Source organism: Neoarius graeffei, chromosome 11 (assembly GCF_027579695.1).
Source record: "Neoarius graeffei isolate fNeoGra1 chromosome 11, fNeoGra1.pri, whole genome shotgun sequence".
NCBI lineage: Eukaryota > Metazoa > Chordata > Actinopteri > Siluriformes > Ariidae > Neoarius > Neoarius graeffei.
Window position 1 is genome coordinate 14,297,934 of NC_083579.1, and position 25,448 is coordinate 14,323,381.

Genomic DNA, 25,448 nt, shown 5'->3' on the forward strand with positions numbered 1-25,448 from the left:
AAGTCAAGTAGTCCTGTTTTAAATTCAGTGAGAAATGTTTCGTTTTGTAAAAGACTAGTGTTAAATCTCCACCTTGGTGATTTTGTAACTTTGATCCCCACATCAATTGCGACTTGAACAGGGTTATGATCAGATATTGTCATTGGTAAAATGGAACATGAATGTACAGCTGTGTTAAGAGAATGTGATAGGAAAACATGGTCAATTCTGGAAAAAATTTTGTGGCTAGAGGAGAAAAAGGTGTAATCTCTGACATCTGGGTGGTGTGAACGCCATGCGTCAAAAAGATTGAGGTTAGTCAAAAATGCATTATGGTCACTAGATGCCTGATGTTGTGCGGCAGACACTAGATGAGAAGACCTATCTATTTTAACATCAAGCACTGCATTCATATCACCTGCAACAATCAGCTCATACTCTGAGAATGGTAATAGAGTGGCTGAGAGCCAGGGGAAAAATGAGGCATCATACACGGAAGGCGCATATACAGATACAAAAGCGATTTTCTTCCCTTGGACTAAAGTACAGATTAAGGATAAACGACCCAGGCCCAAGTCACTCTGACAAGTCATAGTTTTCTCAATAACTACGTCTAAATTTCGTCTAACTATAATCATTGAACCCTTCGTTTTAGATACAGCACTTGAGGAAACAGCGATTTTGTATGTCTTATCTTGCATGCGCGAAACATCTTCTATCTTCAGGTGAGACTCCGTAATGCACGTGATGTCTACATTATGCCTTCGCAGGAAGTCTAAACATTTCACACGCTTTGTTTTGGTATTGAGACCTTTAACGTTCCAACATAATAATGATAACTTAACCATTGTCGTCCGATATTAATCTTGTGTCCCTTACAAGTACGTAATAATTTGAGTCATTGACCCTGTATCTAAGGTTATCTCCCCCCCGTACCCTGACACCCCCCCATCCCACCCACCGTTGTCTAGCACAGACCCGTGTAAACCACATAACGCAGTCAAAATCCCCAGCTCACTTTCCCCATAAACAAAAGCATTCGTAAGATGGGCCCCCTTACTAAATACTATTCATCGCTAAAACAAAATATCCAAACTGAATAAAGTGCAAAGGAATAAGAAGCAAACAAGGAAAAAAAAAAAACCTCAATATGGATTTTCGTTTAACAAGTCAGAGCTAACTTACCGTGAACTTGATCAACCATCGCTAGTAAACTGAACTGAAAAGCTCCCACATAAAAGGGTGAATATATCATGCATACAGATGTGCTTACGAATCATTGTAGACATGTCCAACTTTAGCAATTTTCGGTAGCAGTATGTCACAAAAAGTCCAAGTTCTCAAATCAGTCAATATCAGCCGGTGCGTCTTCCTCCGTGTTAGCATTCATATCCTCCGTGTTAGCATTCATATCCTCCGTGTTAGCATTCATATCCTCCATGTTAGCATTAATGCTGTCTCCATTCAATGCAGGGAATGTTAGCTTCCTTCTTGAAGAGTTGGTGATGTTCGCTCGGTCGGGCAGCCCATTGCTGAACTTCTCCGCCTCTTGTACCGTCTCGAACGACAGCTCCTGACCTCGGTAGGAAACTCGTAAGGTAGCGGGGTAAATCAGGAAAGTAGATAGTCCTTTCGCCCACAGCTCTTTCCGCACAGCTTTAAACGCTGCCCTCTTGTCGCTAGTGGACTTACTGTAGTCGGCGAAGAACAGTAGCTCCCTGCCCTCATCCCTGATGGGAGCACCGCTGTTCTTAGCCTGCCTAGCGCCCTGTAGAATGGCCTGACGGTCCTGGTAGTTTAGAACTTTGAATATGAGAGTCTGAGGACGATTGGGTTTCTTGGGCGTGTTGGAGTAGATTCGATGTGCTCTTTCAATCTGTACAACTTTTGTTCCAAGAGAGGGGATCCATTTAGGCAGCATTTCCTGCAGGAATCTGATGGCATCTCCTCCCTCTCTGTTCGCTCCTAAATTCACTAGCCTCACGTTGTTCCGTCTACCATGATCATCCAACTCTGCCAGCTTGTCTTGAAGCTTTTCCACATCTGTTTTGACGGCAATAAAATCTCGTTTCAGCCCCCGAGTTTCTGACTGAATGCGGTCCACTTTCTCACCCAGGCCTTTCATCGCTGTCATATGTTCTACCAAGTCCTTTTGTAATGCATTGACTGAGTCTTTCACACTACCAAGTGCGGCATGAAGCACCCTCTCCACCATAGCCTCAAGTTTACCTTGTTGTTGCTCAAGTGCTAGCAAGATGGCGTCATTACTGCTACCATCCGTGGCAGGCTTCAAACGTTTCCCTCTGGGAGAAGCACTCGGAGACGAAAACTGAGTCTGACTCTTCGACATATTGTAGACTGTTATACCTATGCCGTCGATAAATGTTAAATTGGAAAACAAAGAGCCCGAAAAATTAACGGAGTTTGGGGATTTGTGAAGAGCTCAGAGTTATCTGACCATCGTGCTCGTCGGTCCCACTAGACCCCGAAGCCGTTTGTTTTCAGGATAATGGCTGGCTGATGAAATTATTGGCTGGCTAGCTGACTCAGCCAAAACCTTAATGGCTGCTGCAGCCACCAAAATGTTTATGGCTACAAATGGCTGATACTGGACGTCACTGTGTGGCATATATCCGGGCGAACGGATCAAACAAATGGGGGGAATAAATAGCAAATTACCACAGGTCCCCTGGTCTCTTACTTCATTGTAAATATAAATCTAGCAAGATTGTAGTTCAATGCTAATAATAAGCTAATCTGGATTGTTCGAGGAAGGCATCTAGCTATCTACTCTCACTAGCAATGACCAGTGAAGGACTGGCAGCTATCTTACTATGATGAAAGTAGAGTGGTGGAGTACTTTTTTTTTTAATCAATCTCGAAGTATGTGAATAGGGTTGCCACATCTGAGTTGTAAAAAACCGGGACACATCGGTCGGCGGCCGCGCCTGCGCGCACGTACGAGCGCGGGGGTTGAGGGCTGCGGACACGCACATCTACAATGCCTTATGCCTTATGTGAATGTTCACGTTTAAAAATAAAACAGTTCAACTGGTGCAGTTAGGCGTTTAGTTAAAATTCATTTTGTCTTCTTAACCCTTAAATGGGCACTACCACAAATATTATTACAAAAAATAATTTCATATAGGAATGATCTTATTTGGACGCCAATATTTTTTTAACAATATATTTTTTTCTTTTTGACAGGTACCGGATCTTCTACTTCATTCTGTCCGACTCCCTCATCGTCTGTCTCTCCTCCCATTCCGTTTCCAAATCAAAATAATACAAATATAATCAATATAATTTCTCTCAGTCTGCTTCGTTGTTGTTTTAGCCTTTTCTCTGGAGAACTGAACTTTAAAAGTTAGACTACCGTATCATACCAAATAGCCCTAATCCTTTGTTTTAATCACAAGAGAGAGGTGCTATGTTATTGGGACAACTGATTTATTCATTTCTCACGCCAGTGTTCAGGCATTCTTTTTTGATATATTTAATGATTTATTTAATGATTCATTTATTGATGAAACTGGCCCAGGCTTTAGAACCAGCCTTTATCATAATCAGAACATAGGAAGTAGACAGCCAGCCTATTCGCGCACCGACCAAGGGAACTCTCACCTATTGTTTGGTATTACGGTATTCCAGTATCTTTGATTTCGCGCGGCCGCCGTTGTATTGACCACGATCACCTAGCAACGGCGACTGGCTGCGTGCGCAAACATTCGGTGAGGCCACACAAGCAGCTGCCTACAATATGCCCGCTTACGTGAAAACTATTAATATGTTAAGTGGCTGCGAGAAACATTAATGATTTGTGTTTATTTCAATGGGGGATAATGTGAGGAAGTAAAAAACCAGGACAAAACGTGTCCCGGGAAGGTTATTCCATTTTCCTGGACATTTTCCATTTTCCACAAAAAAACCGGGACAATCCCGGAAAAACCTGGACGTGCAAACAAACAAACAAAAAAATACCTTTACACTTTCCCTCAGCAGCGGCAAAGAATGCAGCCATCTCGTCGATATCGGAGTCGATTGATGCTCTGGGTGGGTTCCCGGGTTCCCCAGTGTATCGTGGTAACGGTGTGAGGGGCGGGAAGCCAGACAGGTAGTCACAGCGGCAAGCTTGTGGTGGCTCTCTGTGCTGTGATATCAGTTCTAAATCTCTACAGTGTATGCCTATACGTCTCTATTGTGTTACTACTAGTGTGTACAGTTGATCATGTTTGTGTCACTTTTCTTGTAGCTCATGATGTGGATAAACCCATTATTTGATGTACACAATTCTTAGTGGCTCAGCCAAATTTTATTAGATAGCGGCTCAAATTGGCTTACAAAATTATTGGCTGGCGGCGGCTCAAATTCTAAATGGCGGTTTTAGCGGCGCCTGGCGGCGGCTTCGGGGTCTAGGTCCCACGTGACCCCCTCTAGATTGTATATTAAACATTAAATGCTTTAGCCTAGGTTTGACTTTGACATGGCATGCTTGTGGCTCAGCAACAGTCATCTTAGCTACTAGCTGCTTGTACATTTGACTCTAATTTAATGCCTTTTACCTCTTCTGCTTTCCAGTGCAACCAGGAACATTCAACATTGATTCCAGTGGTCCACGGTGGTGAATAAAATATTTGGAAAGTAATTACTGATTACATGAACTGAAGTGATCTCATCCATTTGTATGGGTGTAAAGCAGACCGGAATTCAGACATTTATTTTCAGATACTATTACACCTGTCACCCCACTGACATCAGATGTTTATTAGTCTGCTGGTCTGACAAAGAAATGTTCAAAGAAATTTCATCACTGACATTGACGGAACAGACGGGTGAAAGTTATACTGTCAGTCAGTGGAGTCTGCAGAATGCAGTGGCAGTGCAGTCAGTTAGAGCCAAAGACAAAGAAATAGAGTAGAGTGGGGGGAAAAAGACCCCCTTAAGGAAAATTCAGTTTTTCTCCAAGTTGAAATGAACCATGTGTTTAGTTTTAATCATAGTTTTTGACAACAATGACATGAACAATAATGCCACCTAAAGTTTGCCTAAAGTTACTACTTTTTTTTTTTTTTAACAAAAACAAACATTGTGCAAAGGGGGCCTTTTACCCCCCCAGTGGGGTAAAAGGCCCCCTGAGGTGGGGCAATAGGCCCCCTAACTCAAAAAAAGCTGTTTGGATAGCAAAAGTGTTTACTTAAGCCTATAATGTGAAACAAACAAGAAAATATCCCTGAATTAATGAATAGATGCATTATTTTATTATATTTCGCATTTTAATTTCAATATAATTTTGTGTGGATTGAACATGAATTAACAAAGAACAAGTGCATCAATAATAATGCTAATTGAATCAATGAATTCATTAGCTATCTGCTATTCAGAAATGTATGAAATACAGTAATTATGATAAAAGGAAACGATGCCCCCTGGGGGCCATTTACCACACCATTAAGGGGGCGTTTTACCCCACAGACTACACTTTTACAAAAAAGGGTCTTACTTTCAAAATGTGATTCAACTTTTTATACCAAATGTATTTTTTTTAACGTACTGACTTGTCTACTCATACCACATACACAGCTGTGATATCTGACGAAATAGCAGCTATCTAAATACAGTTTTACTGATATCTGAAAATTATATCACTTACCATGAAATTTGATTTCTCTCCGCTGCGTTGCTGATATGCGATCCACAGTGGATATTTGTATATCCCCGTTGTCAAGCCAATCCATAGCAACAATAGAAATGTAACTTTGCGCCATCTGGTGGTTATTTTGGGTAAAACAGGCCGGGGGCATATTACCCCACGGGGGCGTATTACCCCACTCTAATATAAGAATGACCGACGAAAAGCTTCTGTGCTGACGAAAAATACCATGGAACCAGTAACTAGACAAATAAAGGCCATCTAATGGCCCTTTTCCACTACCCTTTTTCAGCTCACTTCAGCTCGTTTCAGCTCACTTCAGCCCGACACGGCTCGCGTTTCGACTACCTCAGAGCGGCGCGACTCGGCTCGCTTCAGCCCTGCTTAGCACCCAAAACTCGCACGGTTTTGGAGTAGGGCTGAAGCGAGCCAAACTGAGCCGAGTGGGGCTAGGGGCGTGAGGAGACACGCCCCTGTGCACTGATTGGTGAGGAGGAGTGTCCTCACATGCCCACACACGCCCCGCGAGCACGCTGGGATCTGTAAACACCGTAAACCCGGAAGAAGAATAATTACAAATTACGAGAATTTCTGAAGCCTTATGCGCCTTGCCTCATCTATATGCTCTTGCCAGTATCTGTTGGCGTTGTCGGTGACAACAAGCCACAGCACCAAGACCAGCAACACTAATGACTCCATGTCCTCCATGTTTATTGTTTACTATCCGGGTCATGAGACTACCGCTTAAAAGATCACTGATGTCACTGTTTGCGCCGCCTAACGACATCACGTGATGTCCACCCACTTTCGCTAACTCCACCCAATGTGTCCACCCACTTCCAGCCAGCACGGTTCAGCGCGGTTGTAGTCGAACTGCAACTCCAACAGCCCCGCTCAGCTCGACTCAGCACGGCACGGCTCAGCCCAACTCAGCCGCGTTGGTAGTGGAAAAGCATAACAGGCTTGTAGTACTTGAGTCCAGGACTCGGGCTCGAGTCCGACTCGTGCCCTAATTTTAAGGACTTGTGACTCGATTCGGACTCGTAAATTGGAGACAAGGACTCAGATTTTTTTCTTTATTTTTTGTAACATGCGCCTTGGCGCGTGCATCAGATAGACTCTCGGGTGCACTCCGGACAGCGCACGTGCGCCAAGTGGACTCTCGCACGTGCCGTAAACAACTTGCACCTGCACAGGATTAAGGCGCAATCAGTGCGCCTCTATAAAAACTGTGAAAATGCACTTACTTTGCGAAGTGTTGAGTTGCGTTGCTGACACATTACTGAGCCTTATTTCCTGTTTCTCAACTTTGATTCTGCCTAGTCTATGATAGCCTGTTTGTGCTTCGCTCGACCTATTGCCTGTTTCACTGTTTTACGATTTTGCCTGCCGTTCTGGGGGTAGGTTTCCCAATAACTTTGCCCTTTAGGGCTAAAGAGTGAGTTGAGAGACTCCCTTCAGCAACAAACCTTGTCTCTGTACATGGTTTTCCCAAACTTATTCATCAGAAGGAGTCTTAATAGCAACATTTATGAAGAGCTTTTTTGCAATGCGCATCCCTGATATAGGTATTCGTAACTGCTAAGTCCAGTCAAAGAGGCCATATGGTGTTCATATGGTTACCAAAAAAAAAAAGAAATATAAAGTGTTTAAAATATGTTAAAATACTGTATTGTCATTAAGCATTCAGCATGCGGAAGTGTCGATGTTGCTCCAGGGTGTGGTCAAAACACTGTAGGATGGCTCACCTCAGGTTGGCATAGTTGAGCCAGTTGTTGACTTGGAGTTGTTGGATGGCAAGCTAGGCCTCTCCAGTCAGAAGCGGCAGTCGGTGAGCTGCTCGTTTCTTGATCAGCCATCCCCACGCCTCCGTGGCTTGCATGAACAGTGCGAGGAAGGCCTCCAAGTTGTCATGAGGCCCCATCTTCACGAGGCTAACATGGGGGAGGTCCACAGACACAGCAGTCAAAGGCCCCAGCGATGCAAGCAGGTGCCAGAATGCCTCTCGATCCCTGTGCTGAGCCTGCAGCAAGGCCTTGAAGTGCTGCTCCTGGTCCTTGTGCTGGGTGATCAGCGCTTGGTGCTAGCTTTTCTGGGCAGCACCGGGGGCATGGATGAGGTTCTTGAAAGGGAAGGACTCCATGAAAGCGGTTCCCTTCAGTGTTCCTGGGTTTTGGCACCAGTGTAACAGTCCCTGAGAGCAGGTGGAACACTGAAATGTCAACAGGCGGGCAGTAGGGTGAATCAGTTGCCCCCTAAAAATGAAAAGTTCCTCCGATCATGATGCATTTTTGTTTTTATGTTCCTTTTGGTAAGAAAACACACTGGGTGAAATATTTTTGACAAAATTCAAAAGTTTAATGGTGGCACCAGGAGCTCAAAGTTATGGAAAAAGCTGCTATTTTATGACAAAATTTCTATCACTTTTCATGAAACATTATGGCACCTTATAGAGTATATCAAATATCTTAGATACACATTTTTAGTACATAGTCTAAATATACTATCAAGCACAGTTTGAGTTTTAGCTGTTCATTGAATCATTGTTCAACTACTTTTAAACAATACAAATGTATTATGAATCACATTCATGCTTCTCAATCCCTTGCAAAGGTTCTTAACATGATCTCTGGGTCACAAGAAATCAATAAATGGAGTCCAACATTGTGATTCAAACGTTACGCGAAAACATAAAATAAGCGTTTTTTGGCAAAAAATGAACCTCATGGTGCCACCATTAGACTTTTGAATATGGTCAAAAAATTTTACAGGATGTCTTTATTGGTGAAAAGGAACACCCAAACAAAAATGCATCAGATTTTATGAAAGTGAGGGCAACTGATGCACCCTAGCGGGCAGTGAAGGTAAATTCAGTGGCTTTTATTTTCACTGAAGCTTTTCAGCTTGCAGTTATGTGTCACTTTGTGCACACACACACACACCCTCCTAGAGATGGTGTCTCAGAAATACTGGTGGTGGTGGTGACACCATTAAAGCACTGACCCCAATAATGGGTGAAATGTTTTTTTTTTTAATTTTTTTTGCTCAATGTCTTTTTATTGATATTTAAAATGGTACAAAATGCAATGAATCACAAATTGACTAAGCACAGTATAATACACCTCCCCCCTCGAACGTCCTGCTCCAACAGAGCCCCATCCCCACTGTACCAGAAATTACACAGATAAATACAAAGATAAAGTAAAAAGAAATATTATATATACTCATATATATTGTGGTAGCGGGGGCGTGGCCAAGCGTCAGTCTGTGAATGGGGGGTGGAGTCAGGGAAGGTGAGTGGTCGTATCACTGCACCTGTTGTCAATTAACATGTGTTTGTGTGTCTCTTCCAGTGACTCCGCCATATAAAAGAAGAGTGAGAAGGGGAAATCAGTGCCAAGGGCTTGATAATCACCTGTGTGTGTGTGTGTGTGTGTGTGTGTGAGAGAGAGAGAGAGAGAGAGAGAGAGTGTGTGTGTGTGTGTGTGTGTGTGTGTGTGAGTGAGTGAGTGAGTGAGTTTGAGTGTTTTGTGCTGAAAAGCCAAAATAAAGAAAATAGTTAAGAAGCAAACAACCGCCTGCCGTGCTTCTGTGCTCCACCCACATCAGGGTCTCTTCTACAGTGGTGCTGAAACCCGGGAGTGCAGAAGAGAACAGCCCGATGGAGTCCTCTCCGTTCAAGGACCTGATCCAGGCCCTTGTCACAGCCCAGCAGAACCAGCACCAAGCGCTGGTCACCCTCCGAAAGGAACAAGAACAACGGTTCGAAGCCTTGGTGCTGGCCCAACAGGAAGACTGCCAGGCATTCTGGCACCTGCTTGCATCGGCGGGGTCCACGACCACCACTGGAGTGGACCCTCCCCACCTCACCCTAACAAAGATGGGTCTGCACAATGATCCGGAATCCTTCCTCACATTCTTTGAGCAAGCAGCGGAGGCGTGGGTTTGGCCGGTCAACCAGCGCACAGCGCACCTCCTGCCCCTGCTGACGGGCGAGGTGCAGCTTGCTGCGCTGCAGCTCCCTGTCGACAGCTGGCTTGTGTACGCAGACCTCCGAAGAGACATCCTCCAGCTTGTCGGCCGCTCCCCAGAGCAACAGCGGCAGCGCTTCCGCTCGCTGCGCTTGAAGGAGGTCGGGTGGCCGTTTGCGTTCAGGCAACAACTCCGGGACGCCTGCCGGCGGTGGCTGAGGGCAGACGACCGCGACGCAGAGGGAGTTATTGACCTGGTGACACTGGAGCAATTCACCGCGCAGCTTCCAGAAGGAACAGCGGAGTGGGTCCAGTGTCATTGCCCGGTGTCACTGGACCAAGCTATCGAGCTGACAGAGGACCACATGGCGGCAGTTCCGACGGCAGGAAGATGTGTTTCCTCTTCTCCTCTTTCTCCCTCTCCCTCTGCTTCCCGTCCTTGCCCCATTCCCCCACCGCGAAGGCGGGGGCCGGCTCCCCCCCAGCCGGCCCGGCGCACCCGTGGTGTCCTCCCATTTTCCCCTTCCTTGTCTGTGTCTTCTTCTCCCCCCCCCGCCCCAGGTGAGTGATGTCCGTAACACCGGTGCAGAGCGAGAGCCTGGGCCGGTGTGCTGGCGCTGTGGGGAGCCAGGACATCTCCAAAATCAGTGCTCCGCGATGGAGGTGGGCATGGTGGTCCGGGTTCCCGATGTGCCAGAAACCGCCCTCGATCGGGCCGGAGCGTATCATATACCGGTAAGTGTCCAAGGGGAGGCTTTGGTGGATTCTGGCTGTAACCAGACCTCAATCCACCAAAGCCTGGTGCAAGGTGAGGCATTGGGGAGAGCACGAATGGTGAAGGTGTTGTGTGTGCATGGGGATGTTCACAACCACCCTTTAGTGTCCGTCCACATTCTATTTCGGGGGAAAAAACATAAAGGCGGCGGTTAACCCTCGTCTCACCCACTCGCTGATTTTGGGGACTGATTGGCCGGGTTTTAAGGAATTAATGATGCACATAGTAAGGAGTGGGTCCTGCAGTAACCCATCTGGGGAAGACCCCGGTCTAGCATTGGCAGGAGAAGTTGTCACAGAGCCATCTACATCAGCACAGCGTCAGGGCGACAGGCGGAGTGAGGAACACCCTGCCCCTCCTCCCTCTCTCGGGGATTCCCTTGGGGATTTCCTGTTAGACCAGTCACGAGATCGGACTCTGCAGCATGCATTTGACCAAGTGAGAGTAATTGATGGTCAAATTCTCCAGCCAAATGCGACGCCGGCCTTCCCCTAGTTTGCTATTATTAAGGATAGGTTATACCGAGTGACACAGGACACTCAAACTGGCGAAAAGATCACACAGTTATTAATCCCAAAGAGCCACCGGGAACTCATATTCCAGGTGGCTCACTTTAATCCCATGGCCGGACACTTAGGGCAGGATAAAACACTAGCCCGAATAATGGCCCTGTTCTATTGGCCAGGGATTCGCGGAGACATCCGTCAGTGGTGTGTGGTGTGTCACGAATGCCAATTCGTAAATCCCGCGGCCACTCCACAAGCGCCTTTGCGCCCTCTTCCTTTAATCGAGACCATCGATGATGGTGGGACTGGACGATAACATCAAGGATGCCTTTTATGACCTCTTACAGTTCACTGTATCAAAAATTGAAAGCTCAGACACCCTGCTGTTATGCAGCGACTTCAATGATCACATAGGAGAAAAATCTGCAGGTTATGAAGGTATTCATGGCGGGTTTGGTTACAGTGATCGCAACCCTGAGGGCAAGAGGCTGTTGGAATTCTCTATGGCTAATGATCTTGCCATTTGCAACTCCTTCTTTAAGAAGAAAGTTAATCATTTGATTACATACCAATCTGGAGGATCCACTAGTCAAGTTGATTATATTCTTGTGAAACGGAGCAAGTTTGGACTTGTCACCAACACCAAAGTAATTCCTGGTGAGGAATGTGTCACGCAGCACAAGTTACTTGTCTGTGACCTCTCTTTCAAATCTACCAAGCCCCGTAAGCAATTCTTTACCCCTAAACTTCGCACCTGGAAGCTAAGAGACCCTGAGATAAAGAAGAGTTTCTTGGAAGCTGTTGAAGCTGAGCTATCCTACAACAACGTCTCCACTGTTGGAGAAAGCTGGAAGCTCCTGAAAAATAGTCTGTTGAAAGCACCTTATGAAGTGTGTGGTGTTACAAAGAAGAGAATCAGAAGGAAGGAAACCTGGTGGTGGGATGAGTCAGCCAACCATGCCTTATGTGAAAAAGGCGCCTTTGGAAGGCCTGGAAGAAAGATGCGAGTAAAGAAAATTACCTTGCAGCCAAGTGCACAGTCTTTGAAGCAAAAAAGAGAGCTGAGGAAAACCGGTTTGGTGACATAGATGTATTCCGTGTGGCCAAACAGATGAAAAGAGAACAATTTGATATAGTGGGCGAGAACTGCATCAGAGATGATGAAGGCAATCTGTGTCTCAGTGACAAACAAAAGAAGAAGGCTTGGAAAGAGCATTACGAACATCTGCTCAATGAAGAATTCCCCTGGAGTGCTGAAGACCTTCCTGTTGCTGAACCTGTTGCTGGCCCCCCCATCCTCGTGACAGGTGTCATGATGGCTGAGGCAATCACCAAAATGAAGTCTGGAAAATCCCCTGGCCCAAGTGGTATTGTGGCTGACATGCTCAAAGCGTCCATTGCTGTTAGCTGCCCCATGCTAACCAAGCTTGCAAATGCCATCATCGCTGAAGGTCATATTCCCACAGACTGGGACAACAGTTTCATCATCAATATGTACAAAGGCAAGGGAGATGCAACAGATAGAGACAACTACAGGGGCCTGAAGATGACTGAACATTGTCTGAAGGTTATTGAAAGAGTGCTAGATAAAGTGTTAAGAGAAACTGCAGTTATCTCTGAGTTTCAGTTTGGTTTTGTGCCAGGCAAAGGAATGAGCTATGCCATCTTCATTGTAAGGCAGTTGCAGGAGAAGTATTTGGCTCAGAAGCGTAACATATATTTTGCGTTTGTGGATCTGGAAAAGGCGTTTGATCGCGTGCCTCGTGACATGCTATGGTGGGCCATGAGACACATTGGCATCCCAGAATGGATTGTGAGAACAGTCCAGGCTATGTACTGGCATGATACGAGCAAGGTTCGGATAAACAATTCCTTCAGTGAAGACTTCGATGTCAATGTTGGCGTGCATCAAGGATCCGTCCTCAGTCCATTTCTTTTCGTCATCGTACTGGAAGCCTTATCCCGTGATTTTTCAACCGGTGCACCTTGGGAGCTATTCCATGCTGACGACCCGGTGATCGCTGCTGAGTCCCTTGATGAGCTCACTGATAAGTTTCTTCTGTGGAAAAGTGGCTTGGAGTCCAGAGGACTGAGAGTCAGTATGAAGAAAACAAAGGTGATGATATCTGGCCCTAACCTTAACACCTTGAGGGACTCTGGTAAATATCCCTGTGGCGTCTGCAGGAAAGGTGTTGGCCATAACTCCATCTTCTGTAATGATTGCAAGCACTGGGTACACAAGAAATGCACAAACATATGTGGTAGGCTATCTGCTGTTCCCAATTTTAGATGTGACCGTTGCCTTGGTCTCGCACGTCCTATTGTCGGCAAGCAATGCAATCAGGTGGCTATTGGCACTCATGAGCTTGACACTGTTGACTCTTTCTGTTGCCTTGGTGACAACCTATGTACTGGCAGTGGCTGTGAGCTTGCCACTATAACGCGAACTAGGTCAGCCTGGAAGAAATTCAGAGAGCTCCTGCCCCTCCTGTCATCTAGGAGTGTATCTTGGAGCATTCGTGGCAGAGTCTACAACTCCTATGTTTGTAGCGCAATGCTATATGCCTGTGAGTGCTGGCCGATTAAAAAGGAGGATCTCAGGCGCCTGGAGCGTAATGAAAGAGCTATGCTGTGTTGGACATGCCACATTAAGCTGGGTATCAACACCAGTACTGAAGACCTTCGCCAGAAGTTGGGCCTGGCTGATCTCTTCTCGGAGATCGGATGCAGGCGCCGTCGATGGTTTGGCCACATCCATCGCAGCTCCCAAATCATCAAAGACATCACAAATCTGCAAGTGGCTGGGAAACGGAAGAAGGGTCGACCGAGAAAGCCATGGAAGGCAAGGCAAGTTTATTTATATAGCACATTTCATACACAGTGGCAGTTCAATGTGCTTTACAGAAGTAAAAGCAAAACAGTAAACAATAGAAAATAAAATTACATAAAATAAATGGGGAAGAAAAATAATAAGAATTAAACAATAGTAGAAATAAAATAATAAAAGGAAGTAAAAGTTCAGTAAAAAAACAACAGAATAAAATAGAATAAAAGTTAAGTTTAAAACATGCAAAGACTGTAAAAATTAAGAAAGTTTAAAACATGTAAAGATGACAATATTAATCATTTAGCAGAAAGCATCTGAAAACAGCTTGGTCTTTAGTCTAGATTTGAAGCTGCCAACAGCAGTAGCATTTTTGATGTCCTCTGGGAGTTGGTTCCATAGCTGTACTGCATAGTAACTAAAAGCTGCTTCACCACACTTTGTTTTAACAACAGGTTTTACCAATAAATTTTGCTGCTGCGACCTGGTAGATCTGATTGGGTTAGGCCGCTGCAACATATCAGAGAGGTAATTGGGCCCTGTACCATTTAGAGATTTGTACACCAGCAGCAATACTTTAAAGTCAATTCTATAGCTTACTGGAAGCCAGTGAAGGGACCTTAGAATTGGAGTAATGTGCTCTGTTCTTTTTGTTCGTGTGAGAACCCTAGCCACTGCATTTTGAACCAGCTGAAGTCGTTTGATGGTCTTTTTTGGCAGGCCTGTGAAAAGGCCATTGCAGTAATCAACCCTACTAGAGATGAAGGCATGTATAAGTTTTTCCAGATCATTTTTTGACATAAGTCCTCTTAGTTTGGAAATGTTTCTTAGGTGATAAAATGCTGTTTTAGTGATTGCTTTCATGTGACTGTCAAAGTTTAGCTCGCTGTCAATGAAAACACCAAGATTTTTAACCATATCTTTTGTTTTAATCCCCTTTGTGTCAAGAATAGTGCTAATCCTGAGTCTTTCATCTTTTTTCCCCAAATAGAATTACTTCTGTTTTATCTGTGTTCAGCTGAAGAAAATTTTGTGATATCCAGTTGTTGATTTGGTCGATACACTGGTAGAGACATTCAAGGGGGGCATAATCATTAGGTGATAGAGCAAAATAAATTTGGGTGTCATCTGCATAGTGGTTACCGATTTGAAGGACTGGGGCCTTTTGGCCAGTGACGCTCTAGATAGAGACTATTGGAGGAGGAGACTACAAACTCACATGCACCGTCTGGCGCACTAGTAGTGTTTCAAACAGACGTAAAAAGGATAAGTAAGTAAGTATAAATTTCACCAAGGGAGACATCCAGAATGGATCCTGTGAGGACAGACATCGATCGCTGAAGCATACAGCTTTCCAAATGTCCCAAAATAACGGCTTCCAGTTTTTCAACCACTTGATCCAGATCATTAGCAGACAAAATTTGGTCCCAATTTTCATTCTCAAGAGCTTGATATAAAGGGATCTTGTGATGTTCACGGCAATCCCGAATCAAAACTTGACAGCGAGTAGGTTTAAACTTGTACCCCACTGCCAAAATAACCTCAGAATGATCAGTCTTAATTAGCATATTCAAAGGAGAGCATTTTCCAAAAAGGTGTTTGTGATTAGTCAACACATTATGTAAACACAAATTTCCTCTTTTTGGAAAGTCAACAAGTGCATTCCATCCAGATAATTGTTGCAGTTGGTTAATATCCATCTTGTTCACATCATCACCACAAATAAAAACTGTGTCAGGATGGGAATCTAAGACACTGTCCACAAGTTCAGTTATATCATTCATAAAGTCAGATTCTTTATATTCAGGCAGATGATGAACACCACAAACTACCAACTGATGTCCCAAAGGTAATCTTAAAGTCAAACATACCAGTTCATCAAGTTTAGATCGATAGACATCAATAACATCCAGGTTATGTCGCACATAAATGGGGATTTCACTTTTACTCCTATAATCCAGCTCAAACCAATTTCTCTCCCATCTAAATATATCTTATAGCTTGGCATGTTGACTATGCGGCATATGTGGTTCGAGGTGTCTCCCCAATATTACGCATACATCAATATCATTCTATTCAAATCGGCTTTGAGTGCTATAACCACTTAACTCTATTTTTAGCTTTGCCGAGACTTCAAATGTTTGTAAATAAAAAATTCTGGCACAGCAAAATCTGTATTTAATGTTCACGCAATAGCAGACACCCGTTGTGTGATTTGTATCAAGTTTGTCAAAGATACACCTCTAGCAAATTAGCGGGGAATAATCCTGCCGATGCTTTGCACCAAAGGAATAGGCTTGTTTTCAAATGATATGGCCAAGTTATTGGTAAAATTCGTCTGACTCTCATAATGCTTATTGCCTCTTCAGGAACCTTGATATCTGAACAGACTGAACATTTTGAGATTGTGGTCAACGGCTGGGGCAGGTTTCAATTTTACCGATTTTCTGAGTCTGAGAAAGTCCATTTTCGTATATTTAAAATCAGTTTGCTGTTCTCAATACTTTTCTCAATCCATGTACTGGTTTCACTTTCGGGGCCTGGATTAACTTCCACATCCATACAGACACTTAGATCCAGACAAATGTGATGTTCCTTGAGTGTGATGATTAGAATACCATGCTTCGTCCATACGGACATCATTTGACATATCAAACTTGGTCGGGAAAGGTGTCTTACTACTTTCACATTTGGACTATAAAATTCCATCACATCACACATTCCAGCACATTCTTGCCACAAAAATCTACTCCAACAACTCTATAAAAGCTGAGCATAGATACAGCTGGTATATGAAATCTTTGTATACCACCCAGGCTCAACTTAAATAAAAATAAGACCAGAGCTAAAAATCTTATGGCCACCATTACTGGCACCTGCGCACTGACAACTTGAACCTCAGAGGAACTTTCCTCTGTTACAAAGCTACAGTTGGCCGATCAAGTTCTGTGGGGTCTGATGGTGATCCAATCAGCATTGATAATTCTGGGAGACTATTGATCCAACCTTGTGCAGTAGTTGATGTGAATGTACTTTTGATGCAATGGTGTGGCAAGTTGCATATATTATTGTTTATATGTTATATTGTAGTCACGTTTCAAATGAGAGGAGATAATGATCTGAGGGAGCTTCAGACTGTGGAAGTGTGACTACATTTTCTATATATAATATGAACGCCAGTATTAGATTGAGGAGTGCGAACACCATTATGAGTGGGTCCTAGAACATTCTGATTAACTTCTACTGAATCGAGAATGAACATGGATGCTGTTCTCAGAGGGTCTTCCAGGTTATCAAAATTAATATTAAATTCTCCAACAATTAATTATTTGTCTGAAGAAACAACCAGGTTTTTAGATGAAATGTGCAAATTCACAAAGGAATTCAGAAAATAGACCACGGGTCTGTAAAAAAATAATTAGCTAAATCGACTGGGGAGACTTGTTTTTTTTTTTGCGACATATGTTAGGATAAAGAACTACAAACAGATTGAATTTTTGTTCAGGTTTTTGTATATTGCTGAGATCATCATTATAAATAACTGACGCCTTCTCCTCGACCAGTTAGGCGAGGCTGATAAATATAGCTTCATTTAAATGCTACATACTCAATTGGTTTGATCCACATTCCTGTTAAACATTAAATTCCTGATCAGTAATAATTCCATTAACAATTAGTCTCATACTGCAGTACTCCAATGAAAACAGTGTCACAGTTAAATCATTACTTGTACAGTGGTAATTAATGACTACTTAAGATCAAAAGAAAACAAACAAACAAACAAACAAACAAACAGACAGACAGTCTTATTTTAAACATCTCTAAGGTTACATATGGTCATATAACAAAAAGTTCAAAGTACAGGTCATTTTCAGGTTAATGACTAATAACTATATTTAATTTGACAACTTTAAATCATGCAATGTCTCTAACTTGATGCACTGGTGGGTCTTAAATGTAACAGAACAAGTAAACATCTTTCCATGCTATGAGCAGTGATTACGCTTCTCTCCTGTATGAATGCGCTGGTGTTTTCGGAGATCACACTGACGAGTAAAACTCTTTCCACACTGTGAGCAGTGATACGGCTTCTCTCCTGTGTGAATGCGCTGGTGTGTTTGGAAATGACTCTGGTGAGTAAAACTCTTTCCACACTGTGAGCAGTGATACGGTTTCTCTCCTGTGTGAATGCGTTGGTGTATTTGGAAATTACTCTGTTGAGCAAAATTCTTTCCACACTGTGAGCAATGATACGGCTTCTCTCCTGTGTGAATGCGCTGGTGTGTTTGGAGATTACTCTGATGAGTAAAATTCTTTCCACACTGTGAGCAGTGATACGGCTTCTCTCCTGTGTGAATGCGCTGGTGTGTTTGGAGATTACTCTGATGAGTAAAATTCTTTCCACACTGTGAGCAATAATACGGCTTCTCTCCTGTGTGAATGCGCTGATGGGTTTGGAGATTACTCTGACGAGTAAAACTCTTTCCACACTGTAAGCAATGATACGGCTTCTCTCCTGTGTGAATACGTTGGTGTTTTTGGAGATGACTCTGACGAGTAAAACTCTTTCCACACTGAGAGCAGTAATGTGGATTTCCTCCTGTGTGAAGGCGCTGGTTTGTCTTGAGTGCATTCTGATGACCAAATCTTGTTCCACTGTCTGGGCAGTGGTGAATTCCCTTCTGTATATCATTATGAGATGTGTCAGAACTGAGAGTATCAGTTGATGTGGGCTCACTACTGGAGCATTTGGAGGGGATTTGAAGTTCATATTTAATCTCTCTTGATTCCCGAAGTCTCACATATTCTTCGTAATGGCATCTCTGGATGTGTTTGTCGAGGTCAATTTGAGATGCATAGGAACGAGGACATGTGGAGCAGGAAAACACCTGCAGCAGAGTGTCCTTTACTTCTGGAGAAGTGAAAAAGAAAAAATACCAGAAAATGAACATGAAATGCAACAAGATTATAAAATCTAACAACATTAATCCACTGTCAGGGAGCTTATTTACCGAACCTCAAACATGCAAGATTCTACATGAATGAAGACTGAGACAAAAAAGTTTGAGGACTAAGATATAGCAGCCTCTAGCTAGGAATACTGCTAGATTCAATACGGTGCTGGAATAGCAGTTATGCACAGCATTGGCCATAGCCCCGTGGGTCTGAGTGACCAAGGGGGAGTTATTGGTTTCTGTCTGATATGTCAAGTATAGGTAATGGCAAGCGTAGCCTTATTTACAGTTCGTCCAGGACTGAGAAGTAAACTCGGCCCAAGCATTCAAGGTTCTGAAAAGAGACAACAATGGGCCTTATTTATCGAGCTGGATATGATTAGATTTATCAATAGCATTTACACAAGAAAGTATGTATTTTTACAACTGGATTTTATATATGGATAAGGCTGCCACATTTAAGACACTTATTAGTTTTGATTATACACACATTTAATGAAATTAAATTTTGTGGAATTTTGTGAAACCCAGTTGATTCATGTTAATGTAACTGATGAGAGAAAGCAAGCTAACATCCATAAATTGAGACATAAAAATAGCCATGCAGAAATGCAGGCATATAAAAAAAGGGACACACTGCAATGGTTCAGACGGTATTCAAGTAGGTCTGCAGCAGTATAGGAATTTCCTTACTGCAGTATTTGAAGAATGCTAAGGTGTGGTTTGTAGTAATAAAGCAGACAAACCTCCATATGTTTGTTCATTCGTTCATCGGATGCTATTTGTCCCTGTGGCAGCGGGGGCGTGGTCAAGCATCAGTCTGTGACAGGAGAGTGGAGTCAGGGAAGGTAAGTGGCAGAATCACTACACCTGATGGCAATTAACCTGTGTTTGTATGTCTTCCCAGTGACCGCGCCCTACTTAAGGAGGGAGAGCGAGAGCAGAGGGGACTCTCCCCCAAACGAGACGCCAGTTGTGCGTGTGTGCGCGTCTATGATTATATGTTCACTGAAAAGTGTAACAATAAAAAAACGCTTTACGAACCTGAACTCTGTCTTGCCGTCTTCCTGTGCTCCGCGCCTGTGTGAGAACCGCTACAGTGGTGCTGAAACCCGGGACAATTTCTGGAGCGCAGAACAGCCCCATGGAGTCTTCCCCGTTCGCCGACCTGATCCATGCCCTCGCCACGGCCCAGCAAAGCCAGCACCAGGCGCTAGTCACCCTCCGAAAGGAGCAGGAACAGCGGTTCGAGGCCCTGGTGTTGGCCCAGCAAGAAGATCGTCAGGCGTTCCGGCACCTCCTCGCGTCGGCGGGGTCTACCAATGCTCCCATCGCAGGCCCGTCCCCCCTCACCCTAACAAAGATGGGCCCGCAGGACGACCCCGAGGCATTCCTCACGCTCTTTGAGCAAGTCGCAGAGACCTCGGGGTGGCCGATGGAGCAGCGCGTGGCGTGCCTCCTTCCCCTGTTAATGGGAGAGGCGCAGCTGGCCGCGCTACAGCTCCCCGCCGACCGCCGGCTGGCCTACGTGGACCTTCGCCGGGCCGTCCTCCAGCGTGTGGGGTGCACCCCCGAGCAGCAGCATCAGCGCTTCCGCGCTTTGCGCTTGGAGGAAGTCAGACGGCCGTTCGCGTTTGGCCAGCAACTCCAGAACGCCTGCTGGCGGTGGTTGAGGGCCAACAACCGCGACGCCGAGGGGATCATCGACCAGGTGGTACTGGAACAATTCAACGCACGCTTGCCAGCAGGAACCGCGGACTGGGTCCAGTGCCACCGCCCGGCGTCGCTGGATCAGGCAATCGAGCTGGCGGAGAACCATTTGGCGGCTGTCCCAGACGGCAAGACAGAGTTCAGGTTCGTAAAGCGTTTTTTAATTATTACACTTTTCAGTGAACATATAATCATAGACACGCGCACACACACGCACAACTGGCATCTTGTTCGGGGGAGAGTCCCCTCTGCTCTCGCTCTCCCTCCTTAAGTAGGGCGCGGTCACTGGGAAGACACACAAACACAGGTTAATTGCCATCAGGTGTAGTGATTCTGCCACTTATCTTCCCTGACTCCGCCCTCCTGTCACAGACTGATGCTTGACCACGCCCCCGCTGCCACAGTCCCTTAATATTAGAGTAAGGAGTTAAAAAGAAACAGTATTCAAAAGATTATTTCTACATGGCATGACTCTTGGGGAATTATTGAATTTAATACTAAAAATAATATTATTTCTTGTTAAATTGCTTGATAATATAACCATCAATGCATATGCTCCTGAAATCAAGCAAATGTGTTTTAATTGATTGTATAATACTTGACCAAAACCCTTATGGAGAAACAATCGAGGACAGTGACGTTGCCCGGTATGGCGCAGCCGGGGCCCCACCCTGGAGCCAGGCCCGGGGTTGGGGCTCGTATGCAAGCGCTTGGTGGCCGGGCCTTTGCCCATGGGGCTTGGCCGGGCTCAGCCCGAAGAGGTGACGTGGGCCCGACCTGTGGGTTCACCACCCACAGAGGTAGCAGTAGGGGACTGGTGCAGTGTGGATTGGGCAGCAGTCGAAGGCAGGGGCCTTGACGTAGAGCCCTGCACTCCCGCGGGAGTCCCGCGGGACCTGCCGCAAAGCAGTGTGGTGCGGGACAAATTTTGAAAGCTCATTGCGGGCGCGGGCGGGAGCGGTGATAAGCTGCAGTCCCACTAACTAAAAACGTGTTTAAAATAAAATTTATAAATTATTAATTTATGTCTATCATATATAATTTGTGCTGGATATTTTATTTGGCATTAATAAAAACATTTTAAGATGCCTAAATTTGCAGAGAGAGTCAGATTGCCATTGATCACCCTAACGGGCAATCCTTTGATCACTCTAATGACTTGCCATTCACACCCAGCCTCCAGTGACCCACACTAACATGATGCCTCAATGACACCTTAGATGAGCTGGTCATCAGAATTCTGATTCTGATCCAGGAGAGGAATATCTCTCGTACGTTTCCGATTCCTTTCCTCTTCCGTGTTTGAGATCTCCGATCATGGCAGAAGAGCAGAGCTCCTCTACTGAAGCTCACAGTGCTTCAAAAGTAAGTGCTGCTTTAAAAAGAGGTACATTTACCGTTAAAAAGTCAAGAGTACTGAAATCGGACATTTGGAAATCATTCTCACTCATGTACGACGCGGAGGGAAATCAGCTGCCCTTTGCTTGCTGTGATAAGTGCCAAAAGGTTCTGACATACTAGGATATTCTAGTTAGAAATGCTTTACTGAGTAAACTGGGTTAGCCTAATGTTTTGTATGGCTGAACAATAAATATACCAAATTTCCACTTGGAATTACGTGCTCGCCTGTCTTTTTTTATTGTTTATTATTATTATTATTATTAGAGACACTGACGAAGGCAACAGCCGAAACGTTTGTCTCCTTCTGCTGCTAAAAACAACTGAAAAGAAATGTAACTAAAAGAATAAGTTCAAGAGTGCGATCCATCTCTCCTTTCACACTAATTATTCATAGGAGACGCACCACGGGAGAGCGCATACTTAAATGATTAGCCTACTTAAATAATTATTTTTATTAGGTCTACATGTTGCCATTTCAACATTCCGAATTCAGAAACAAGGTAAATAATAACGAACGTGAGCTGTAGATATTTATGCTCAAATCCACTCAAAGTAGGGGGTGGGGCACCATCACGCTGTGTCAAGACAAGAACTTTCCTGAGAAATAACGCGAACGTCTGCATCATGCGGGATTTGCGGGCGGGAGCGGGACAAAATATGGCGGGCGGGAGCGGGACTGAAAATCATAATTCTTTGCGGGAGCGGGACTGCACAATGCGGGCACGAGCGGGAGCGGGACTGAAAAATCCGACCCGCGCAGACCTCTACCTTGACGACCTGATCCCCGGACACAGCAGCTAGCTGTTGGGACATGGAATGTCACTTCGCTGGGAGGGAAAGAGCCTGAGCTTGTGCGGGAGGTTGAGAGGTACCAGCTAGAGATAGTCGGGCTTACCTCCACGCACAGCTTGGGCTCTGGAACCCAGCTCCTCGAGAGGGGCTGGACTCTCCACTTCTCTGGAGTCGCCCATGGTGAGCGGCGGTGGGCTGGTGTGGGCTTGCTTATAGCTCCCCAGCTCAGCCGCCATGTGTTGGAGTTTACCCCAGTGAACGAGAGGGTCACCTCTCTGTGCCTTCGGATTGGGGAGAGGGCTTTTGCTGTTGTTTGTGCCTACGGGCCAAATAGCAGTATAGAGTATCCGGCCTTCTTGGAGTCCCTGGGAGAGGTACTGAGGGGTGCTCAGACTGGGGACTCCATTGTGCTACTGGGGGACTTCAATGCTCACGTGGGCGACGACAGTGACACCTGGAGGGGCGTGGTTGGGAGGAACGGCCTCCCCGATCTGAACCCGAGTGGTGTTTTGTTATTGGACTTCTGTGCTAGTCATGGTTTGTCCATAACAAACACCATGTTCGAGCATAGGGGTGTCCATAAGTGCACGTGGCACCAGGACACCTTAGGTTGGAGGTCGATGATAGACTTTGTCGTCGTTTCATCTGATCTCCGGCCCTATGTCTTGGACACTCGGGTGAAGAGAGGGGCTGAGCTGTCAACTGATCACCACCTGGTGGTGAGTTGGATCCGCTGGCGGAGGAGGAAGCTGGACAGACCTGGCAGGCCCAAACGTATGGTGAAGGTCTGCTGGGAACGTCTGGCCGAGCACTCTGTCGGGGGGGGTCTTTAACTCCCACCTCCGGGAGAGCTTTTCCCAGCTTCTGAGGGAGGCAGGGGACATTGAGTCTGAGTGGACCATGTTCTCTACCTCCATTGTGGACGCAGCTGTTCGGAGCTGTGGCCGCAAGGTCTCCGGTGCCTGTCGTGGCGGCAATCCCCGAACCCGGTGGTGGACGCCAGAAGTAAGGGATGACGTCAAGCTGAAGAAGGAGTCCTATTGGGCCATGTTGACCTCCAGGACTCCTGAGGCAGCTGACGGGTATCGGCAGGCCAGGCGTGCTGCAGCTTGGGTAGTTGCGGAGGCAAAAACTCGGAACTGGGAGGAGTTCAGGGAGGCCATGGAGAAGGACTATTGGTCGGCCTCGAAGAAATTCTGGCAAACCGTCCGGTGCTTCAGGAGGGGGAAGCAGTACTCTGCCAACACTGTTTACAGCGCGGGTGGGGAGCTGTTGACCTCAACTGGGGACACTGTCGGGCAGTGGAAGGAATACTTTGAGGATCTCCTCAATCCCACCGTCATGTCTTCCATTGAGGAGACTGAGGCTGATGACTCAGAGGTGGACTCATCCATTACCCAAGCCGAAGTCACTGAGGTGGTTTGCAAGCTCCTCAGTGGCAAGGCACCAGGGGTGGATAAGATCTGCCCTGAGTATCTCAAGTCTCTGGATGTTGTGGGGCTGTCTTGGTTGACACGCCTCTGCAACATCGCATGGCGGTCGGGGACAGTGCCTCTGGAGTGGCAGACTGGGGTGGTGGTCCCTCTTTTTAAGAAAGGGGACCGGAGAGTGTGCTCCAATTATAGGGGAATCGCACTTCTCAGCCTCCCAGGGAAGGTTTACTCCATGGTACTGGAGAGGAGAATTCGACCAATAGTCGAACCTCGGATCCAGGAGGAACAATGCGGTTTTCGTCCTGGTCGTGGAACACTGGATCAGCTCTATACCCTTCATAAGGTGCTTGAGGGTTCATGGAAGTTTGCCCAACCAGTCCACATGTGCTTTGTGGATCTGGAGAAGGCATTCGACCGTGTCCCCTGTGGTATTCTCTGGGGGGTGCTTCAGGAGTATGGGGTTTGGGGCTCTTTGCTAAGGGCTGTCCGGTCCCTGTATGTCTGGTTCGCATTGCCGGCAGTAAGTCAGACCTGTTCCCAGTGCATGTTGGACTCTGGCAGGGCTGCTCTTTGTCACCGGTTCTGTTCATAATTTTTATGGACAGAACTTCTAGGCGCAGCCAGGGGCCGGAAGGAATCCTGTTTGGGAACCACAGGATTTCATCTCTGCTTTTTGCGGATGATGTTGCCCTGTTGGCTTCTTCAAACCAGGACCTTCAGCATGCACTGGGGCGGTTTGCAGTCGAGTGTGAAGCGGCTGGGATGAGAATCAGCACCTCCAAGTCCGAGGCCATGGTTCTCGACCGGAAAAGGGTGGCTTGCCCTCTCCAGGTTGGTGGAGAAGTCTTGCCTCAAGTGGAGGAGTTTAAGTATCTCGGGATCTTGTTCACGAGTGAGGGAAGGATGGAGCGTGAGATCGACAGGCGGATCGGTGCAGCCTCCACAGTGATGCGGTTGCTTTACCGGTCCGTCGTGGTGAAGGAGCTGAGCCAAAAGGCGAAGCTCTCAATTTACCGGTCGATCTACGTTCCGACTCTCACCTATGGTCATGAGCTTTGGGTAATGACCAAAAGAACAAGATCACGGATACAAGCGGCCGAAATGAGTTTCCTTTGCAGGGTGGCTGGGCGCTCCCTTAGAGATAGGGTGAGAAGCACAGTCACTCGGGAGGAGCTCGGAGTAGAGCCGCTGCTCCTCCACATCGAGAGGAATCAGCTGAGGTGGCTCGGGCATCTTTTTTGGATGCCTCCTGGATGCCTCCCTGGGGAGGTGTTCCAGGCATGTCCCCCCGGGAGGAGGCCCCGGGGAAGACCCAGGACATGCTGGAGGGCCTATGTCTCTCGGCTGGCCTGGGAACGCCTCGGTGTTCTTCCCGAGGAGCTGGCTGAGGTGTCTGGGGAAAGGGAAGTTTGGGCTTCCATGCTTAGACTGCTGCCTCCGCGACCCGGCCCC

The 25,448-nt window shown here is 46.0% G+C and overlaps 1 protein-coding gene across 5 annotated transcripts in view; it reads right to left on the bottom strand.

Moving 5' to 3' along the window:
- Positions 1-17,537: 17,537 nt before the first annotated feature.
- LOC132894125 (histone-lysine N-methyltransferase PRDM9-like) overlaps positions 17,538-25,448 on the bottom strand; it is a 178,662-nt gene continuing 170,751 nt past the window's right edge. For all 5 annotated transcript variants that reach the window (XM_060933474.1, XM_060933472.1, XM_060933471.1 and 2 more), the window contains one exon: positions 17,538-18,617. In XM_060933474.1, coding sequence (XP_060789457.1) covers positions 17,692-18,617 — 926 coding nt within the window. In that variant the 3' untranslated portion in view covers positions 17,538-17,691. The remainder of the gene's footprint in view (positions 18,618-25,448) is intronic.